This window comes from Austrofundulus limnaeus, unplaced genomic scaffold (assembly GCF_001266775.1).
Source record: "Austrofundulus limnaeus strain Quisiro unplaced genomic scaffold, Austrofundulus_limnaeus-1.0 Scaffold2095, whole genome shotgun sequence".
NCBI lineage: Eukaryota > Metazoa > Chordata > Actinopteri > Cyprinodontiformes > Rivulidae > Austrofundulus > Austrofundulus limnaeus.
The window spans coordinates 16,854-25,450 of record NW_013954497.1 but is presented as its reverse complement, the minus strand read 5'-3'; the positions used below and the strand labels follow the sequence as shown (position 1 = coordinate 25,450).

General features: G+C 39.6%; 1 protein-coding gene across 1 annotated transcript; it reads left to right on the top strand.

Moving 5' to 3' along the window:
• Positions 1 to 256: 256 nt before the first annotated feature.
• On the top strand, positions 257 to 7,903 carry LOC106537032 (mitogen-activated protein kinase 1; the record flags this gene model as incomplete). The annotated part of the gene is given in 5 exon segments (XM_014034398.1): positions 257 to 371; positions 639 to 770; positions 1,017 to 1,126; positions 1,205 to 1,331; positions 3,413 to 7,903. Coding segments are annotated over 4 exon segments (474 nt in total), but the record flags the coding sequence as incomplete, so codon positions are not given.
• Between the last annotated feature and the right edge of the window lie 694 nt (positions 7,904 to 8,597).

The window sequence follows — 8,597 nt, the reverse complement described above, 5'->3', positions numbered from 1 at the left end:
GTATTTATTTGGACGTGTCCAGCAGAGGGACAGTATTTATTTGGACGTGTCCAGCAGAGGGACAGTATTTATTTGGACGTGTCCAGCAGAGGGACAGTATTTATTTGGACGTGTCCAGCGGAGGGACAGTATTTATTTGGACGTGTCCAGCAGTGGGACAGTATTTATTTGGACGTGTCCAGCAGAGGGACAGTGGGTATGTTGGTAGTAGGACATGTTTTGACGTAATAAAACCTCTTGTCTGTCCTCGTCTCAGGGCTACACGAAGTCCATCGACATCTGGTCGGTGGGGTGTATCCTGGCTGAGATGCTGTCCAACAGACCCATCTTCCCTGGGAAACACTACCTGGACCAGCTGAACCACATCCTGGGTAACACCTGCATCTCTTTGATTCTGTTCAACAGGAAGTAAAGTTCTTACCTTGAATGTCCAACATGGACCCGTAGAAAACTAAGGTCTTCGTGGATTCCAGGGAGTGAGACAAACGTGTCTTTTATCAGGACTCTGGGTCCACAGATAACACCGGTCTTATCAAGTCTTCTCTCAGAGTCTTGGGACCACATGTTGCTTCACCCGTCTGTTTGCTGAAACTCTGGTTGCGTAACGTGAACCTCTGTCCGGTTCTGCTGTGTTCCAGGGATCCTGGGCTCCCCGTCTCAGGAAGACCTCCTCTGCATCATCAACCTGAAGGCCAGGAACTATCTGCTGTCACTGCCCATGCGTCCCAAAGTGTCATGGAACCGCCTGTTCCCCAACGCCGACCCCAAAGGTTGAAGTCTTTTAGACCCCCACACTTTTTTAGTTTTAGCTCTGTGTTTGGTTGTCTTTGTTTTACATAAACTCAAATGTTAAAAAGTGAAAAAGTGCACAGAAAACCGTTCATAACGTCTGGTAGTTTGGAATAATTTATTCTTGTAAAATAAAAATAATTTGTTTCCTGTAAATGAGCTGTTCAGGTGTTTGGCGCCCTCTAGTGTTCAGACCGGCTCATTGTTTGTTCATCTGGTCGTTGCAGCTCTGGACCTGCTGGACAAGATGTTGACCTTTAACCCCAACAAGAGGATCGAGGTGGAGGAGGCCCTGGCCCACCCCTACCTGGAACAATATTATGACCCGACAGACGAGGTGAGACCCTCGGACCGCTCACACCTGTTTTTCTTTTTGACTCGTTTCCCTCATCGTGTCCTCTCTGTCACCCTGAAGCCCGTTGCTGACATTCCCTTAAAGTTCGACATGGAGTTGGATGATTTACCCAAAGAGGCGCTGAAGGAGCTCATCTTTGAGGAAACGGCACGTTTCCAGCCCGGTTACAGGCCCTAAGACCTCACAGGTAAACCCAGTCCTGCCTTCAGAAGGTGGTCCTGTAACAGCAGCTCTAGAGGGTCTGAATCCACCTCAGTCCACTCCTTCAGGAAACCAGTGATGAAATATAAAAATAAACTTTAGAGTTCATTAAAACCATTATTTATCTGCCTCTAAAGCAGGGGTCTCCAACCAGTAGCGTGTGAGCTCATTTAAAGAAGCTCTTCAGTCCTTGTGAAAAACTAGGCGAAGCAATTGTCGATCGGCAGACAACACGCAATACCTGGTTGTTCGGCATTCATTTTCGCACACATCTTTCATAGCCCCTTGAGACACACTGTGCCAAACTCCTGAGAAACCTTTCCCACTGCGGTCACTACAGGGGGTTTCTTCCTGCTGGAGTGTACAATGTGGAAAAAAATCGGAGACCCGTCACGCGATGTTATTTGTGCACAAATCTGTTGCAGTTAAACCCTTATTAGTTATTAGTGTGAAATACAAATAACTAAAATGAATGGATAAACACAAAAAGCACATTTGTGTAAATTCAGTGTATTTTGTGATAGTTTCATGTGAACTGAAGACGATGTTTTTTTGTGCAAAACAAGCTTATTCCAATGGTTCAAGTTTAAATTTAAATGTTGCAAAAAGTAGCACTCGGACAATTTAATTTTGTGAAAGTAGCTCTTAAGGAGATAAATGTTGGAGACCCCTGCTGTAAAGATGAATCTAAATATTCTACAGGTGACTACATTAACTTGTTTGTCCTAAGTTTAGGACTTGGGAATCAACTCAGGACTTTCTTTATCTGATGTGACTTGAGACTTGCTTGGTCTGTGTCTTTGACTCAGATCAACTTGAGACTTGTTTCAGGACTTGTCTCTGGAATTTGTCTCAGTACTGTCCATTCTGGACCTGGGACTTGATTTGCTTGTCTCAACTTGGAACTTAACGCTCGAGTAAAATGGTTTGACTTGGGACTAGTTGGTCTACACTTGGCTTGACTTGGGACTAGTTGGGCTACACTTGGCCTGACATGGGACTAGTTGGGCTACACTTGGTTTGACTTGGGACTAGTTGGTCTACACTTGGCCTGACATGGGATTAGTTGGTCTACACTTGGTTTGACTTGGGACTAGTTGGTCTACACTTGGCCTGACTTGGGACTAGTTGGTCTACACTTGGCCTGACTTGCGACTAGTTGGTCTACACTTGGCCTGACTTGCGACTAGTTGGTCTACACTTGGCCTGACTTGGGACTAGTTGGTCTACACTTGGCCTGACTTAGGACTAGTTTGTCTACCCTTGGCTTGACTTGGGACTATTTGGTCTACACTTGGCCTGACTTGGGATTAGTTGGTCTACACTTGGCTTGACTTGGGACTAGTTGGTCTACACTTGGCCTGACTTGGGACTAGTTGGTCTACACTTGGCCTGACTTGGGACTTCAGACTAGCTGGTCTAAAATAAGATTAGATAGACCTTTATTGTCATTGTACAGAGCGTAATGAAATTCCAGTTCAGAAGAAGACAGAACATAACAAACATGGGAGAACAGGTGCTCGGGGTCATGCAGCCATAGACCTGCACAGAGCAAGGATCATCTTTAAGAGGAGTTACCCTTAACAGAAAAACTAAAAACCACACAAGGACCAAAAAAAAAAAAAACAACAACATCATATTATGTCAACAATGTTACACACTATGGTGTTTATAAAAAACTAGATTTGGGACTTGTAGAACAATGACTTGGTCTCAGGTCTGAGTGACGTTTGTGTTTTTATATTTTAGAAACAGTAAATCAGTTATCAGGATATATATATATATTTTATTTAAATCAAACCTTTAATCAAAGTTCTGTTGAATAAAAACACAATACACTAAAATACATCAAACTCCAGCTGTTCCTTTCAAATTTAAAGACTTTTAAATATTTCAGTTCATTTTGTTCCATTTTCATCAGGATTTAAAGAAGTGAAACATTTTAATCGTCAGGTTTTTATTCTGTTTCTTCTCTGCAGCTGCTTTTGACAGGAAGTGTTTTAAAAACTCTTATTTTGAAACTTCCTCAGTTTGAAGTGTATAAATGTGGCTGTCTCTCCTCCTCAGATGACTCTGTGGACAGGCTTCTGCGTCACCACTGCTCCTCCCGCCTCCACTCTGTTGCTGTGATTTTCTTTCTTTTTTTTTCTTTTTTGTCTCTGTTTTGTTTTTGTTTTTTTAAACTCTCCTCTCCCGTCGTCCCGCGTCTCCCGGACTCCTTGGGTCTCTCTCGTCAAGTCCACTTTGCTCAGGAACGGCGATCCGTCTCTCCTCTCCGTCTCCCTGTCGTGTTGGGGGTGGGGCAGCAGCGGTGGGAGGAGTCACGTCACAGCTCATAGTTTGGGGGTAAAATTTGTGTTTTAAAGCCAAGATAACAAGTTTTTTTGTGTGTGTGTGTGTTTGTGCGTCTCTGGTTGAATGAATAAACTCGCTGTTGTCTCTTTGGGTGCAGCTGCTTTGCACAATTTAAAAAAACAAAAAAAAAATCCATATTTTCTAATCTTTGACGCACTGTTACAAGAGATGCAGTGACCTCCGCCTCGTTAGGGAATAATCCAGATTAAATCTCCTGATTTATGCAATTCAAAGACAGAACGAGCCAAACTTTCTGGCCTCAAGCCATCATGTGGTGTTAAGGATGTATATTTTATCAAACCTTGTATTTTAATCTCAAACGTACTCAGAAAGCCCAAATGCAAGCATCTTATCTAGCTATAGATATAAATATATAAATATATATATATAAATATATAAAATATAAAACCTGAAGAGTCTTAAAGGTGTTTTAATGTTTTCTTTCATATTATTGGCATCAGAATCAGAGTTTCTGCCTTAGGATGAGAGAAAATAAAACTGAGGAGAAGTTGATTTAATTCTCGCGTGTTTCAGGAGGATGGTTTTTCTTTAGACGCGTCGCAGAACTCGTTTGGATCGGAGAAGATGTTGTCGTGCCTCCCGTTGTTTGTTTGTGTGTTTCTGGGTGTGGGTCAGCGTCTCTCTCGCCTTGTTAGAATAAAACTGTGCCCTCTGCATGACTGTTATAAGCTCTGTATACAAAGACGACGACGTTAAAGTGCCACACGAGCCGGGCAGATCCGCCGGCACAGCGCCCAGGCTCTTCCCGTTCAAACGGTCTCTGTTTGCTTTTCCTCTGTCGTGGTTTTTTTTTCTAATTTCTAAACACAGACGGTGCTTTTTGTCCTCTTCTTTTGCTTTAGCATCCTCCCTCTATTTTTATTTTTATTTTTAAATCTGCATGCTATTTTTTTTAAAAAAAAGAGAATAAATTTTTGATTTGTAACAAAACCAGAGAAGGTGTTGTTATAAAAGTTTTTTTTTTCTTCGCAGTTTGAGTATTTAGATCTGAGAGGTCGCAGCAGAGGACTGCTGAGTCGACTGTTAAATTTAAAGTTTTTATTTGAAATGTTTGAATTTGGAGATTTCTTTTCGGGATTTCGATCAGCAGAGCTCGACGAATCGTTCGGTTCTGTTGACATCGAGCTTTTTGGTTCGGCATAATTAAACTGCAACAGTCTGACTGAGAAGATCCTCCCATCAAACTCTTTCGACACTTAGGTTCAGATAATTATGTTTTAATCTAAAAGTTTTACAAAAAGTAAAGTTTTGTCTAAATTTAAAGAACAGAAAAGTCTCTAAAATAACTTTAAATCAACAAAACTTAAAAAGCAACAAAGATCTTTGTTGTTTTTTTCTTTCTTTTACCATGTTTGTGTTCATAAGTTTGAATAAAATCAGTGTTCAGAGTCAGATGATGTAATAAAGGAGGATTTTTTATTGTCTAAAGGGATTAGTTTCTGTATTTCTAAGCACCAGGGTTGTGAAATGTCCCAGATCCTGGACCTGGACGAGTGCTGAGGCCCGTTTCTGCAAACGTTCTTTAAATCCGTTTTCGTGTTTTTAAACGTCATCGTTCCAGAGAAGCCCTGCTGCCGTCTACGTTTTATTTTCAGAAGAGTTTTGGTGACCAGGTTCTGATTTTCCTGAAGACGTTCTGCCGATCAGGAGCGGCCGTCTCGAAGCCTCGTCTGTTTTTTGTTTTTTCCTGTTTCTGAGCGCGACGCGTATCTGCTGCGTCCACGTGAACCATCCCGTCGACTCGTTCGTTAAAGAGAGGACGCTAAAGCTTAAAGGAAAAAAAAATATTAAGCCATAATCTGTCAGTCAGGCTGTCGCACCTCTGACCACGCCCAGTGGTGATGTCACCGTGCATGGACACGCCCACACATCACTGCAGCCACGAGACGAAAAACCCATCCGCAAAATATTTCAGCTGAACCTGAGTGGCTCTCGTCTTCAGTGGGTCAAACATCAGAATCTTTTCTTTGTATATGTTTTATTATTACCACATTTTAAAACTAAATAAGGGACGATTTGAGCATCAAATGCAAAAGTATTAAATTACGGCCCTGTCCACGTGGAAGAGAAACAGGAAGTAAGACAGGAAGCAGGTATCTGAAGCTTTAACTCAGGTCTGTTGGAGTCCAGTTGGCAGCTTCAGACTGAAAAATCAGCAGGAAAGTATTAAGTTCTAAATTGGACAGATTGGAGACAACATTGAAATAGGTTGCAGACAGGTTTGAGACTTTGAGACTAAATTAAGACAGGTTTGAGACTGTATAAACTTTGAGAAGTGTTTGAGACTGTGTATAAATTGAGACAGGTTGGAGACTTTGAGACTAAATTGAGGCAGGTTTTACAGTTTGACTGTGTATAAACTGATAGGTTGGAGACTGAGAAGTGTTTGAGACTGTGTATAAATTGAGACAGGTTGGAGACTTTGAGACTAAATTGACCCGTTTGGGACTGTGTATAAACTGATAGGTTGGAGACTGAGAAGTGTTTGAGACTTTGTGTATAAACTGAGACAGGTTTGAGACTAAATTGAGAGAGGTTGGAGATTTTGTGAGTAAATTGAGACAGGCTTGAGACTTTGTTCATAAAGTGAGACAGGTTGGAGACTAGGACTAAACTGAGATGGGTCATTGGAGACTGACTAAATTGAGACAGGTTTGAGACTTATCAAACAGGTTGGACACTGAGCTGTGTTTGAGACTGTGTATAAATTGACACATGTTTGAGACTTGGACTAAATTGAGAATGGTTAGAGACTTGAAAACAAAATTGAGACAGGTTTGAGACATAAAAAAGCATATTCCTTGGAGAGAAAACTTTAGTCAATATCTTGAATGTGATCAAAATTCAAGTGACATGAGTATGAGATTTGTGAAAGGAAATTGAGACTTCATTGCAAACATTTTGAGACAATTTGGGGACTCTTTTCATCAACAGTTTGTCAAGAGTTGCTGGCCAATGAGATGTTACCTTCAGGTGTTTGGTACAAAAATAAGGAGTTTAATTTGGGATTGTAGGTGAGATTAGAGGTGGGATTATGACGTCATAGTTTTTACAGAAGTTGTAAACAGTTTGAGTTTTGTAAATCAGTGTTTGTGTGGACACAAGGATGAAATGATCAACTTTAGTGGATTGAAAAACATCCTAACAGATGTTTTTATGTAAACATTTTCTCAAAGAAAATAACTAAAACGTACCTTGAATATTCCATTTTTTTAAGATTAAAAGAATAAAATCAGAAATTTTGACCAAAGTTTTTGTTTCTGCCGTTAAACTTCCTCCTCGGTTTGGATCCTGGCGCTCGTCTGTCTCACGGTTACTTTGATGCGTCTCCGGTAATCTGGATGGGATTAGTAATCTGAGGTGCCTGCCAGGACTTGACTTGCCTGTAGATTTTTTTTTTTTTTTCTGTTCTTTTTGAGCGAGGGGAGGGGCTTAGTTAAAAACACAACTTTAAGGGCACTGGAAATCTTTCTGGGAATAGTTGTATTAAAAACAAAAGAAAAAAAAGCTTCAGCTGATTTCTTCGTGCGACCTGTCTGTCTGTGCCTTTTTTGATAGTCTTGATATCCAAGATTTGATGTGCAGCTTTCGTTTAGTCGGGACTTTGTTGTACCTGCAGTATACGCTTTGAACAACAATCAATCAATCTGGGGCTGGGTGGGATTATTATTATTATTATTATTATTATTAATGGGGGGTCCTTTTATCTCATTTCTGTACATTTTAAAGAGATTTGTTGCAACACCTGTGTGATTTGTGACTGTAATTAAAGATGAAAAGCAAACGTTATATATTTTTGCGTTACCTTTTTTCCCTTGAGCTTTTTCTTTTTTTTAAAGTTTTTGTGCAGATATTTTTATTGTAAAATGAATGTTTCTATCAGACACTAACCTTGTTTGAGTTGTCTCCAGTGGTTCTTCACTCTGTATGTTTTGATCAGTATAAACTTTTAATTGTGTCGTTTTCAATTTTATGAAAGAGGGAAAAAAAATAAAAAAATATTGGTTGTATTTTAAAGGTTTGTTTTGCCATTTAATAGTTTTTGAGTTTATTGGTCAGTTTTATTTTGTGTGAAGGATTTAACTTGACAGGAAACCTTGACTGCTAAATCATTTTTAATTTTTTTTTTCCAGTTTTGCCATGACATTTCAATAGACGTTCATTAAAAACACTGTACCTTCAGTCACGCCTGATGAGTCTTTATTTGCACAAATCAGCTGAAAGAATCACGTTTTCTGCAAAAATACTGTTCGACTGCTGAGTGAAGCTTAAACTGGGTTAAAGCTAAAAGCAAACCTTTAGCTACGAGCTAAAGGGCCACTAAAAGCCTGAGGTTTGTAAAAGTAAAATTACAAGAACAGAGAATGACTTTGATAAAAATAAATTTCAATTAAAAGTCATAAACTGTTCACAAAAAATGGGAAAAAGTATAAATAGATGTTAACCGAAAGACTAGCTGAAAAATAACCAAAACTATCTAAAGACCAGCCAAACGTCCAAATGATAGTAGTAACAAAACTTTAGCTACATTATAGCAAAAGAATATTTAAATGTGCCAAAAAAAGGTACCAAAAGGCTATTATAGGATAGCTTACTGTAGCTAAAGGATAGCTAATTGTAGCTAAAGGATAGCTAATCGTAGCTAAAGGATAGTTTATTGTAGCTAAAGGATAGCTAATTGTAGCTAAAGGAAAGTTAGTTGTAGCTAAAGGAAAGTTAATCGTAGCTAAAGGATAGTTCGTAGCTAAAGGATAGTTCGTCGTAGCTAAAGGATAGTTCGTCGTAGCTAAAGGATAGTTAATTGTAGCTAAAGGATAGTTAATTGTAGCTAAAGGATAGTTAATTGTAGCTAAAGGATAGTTAATTGTAGCTAAAG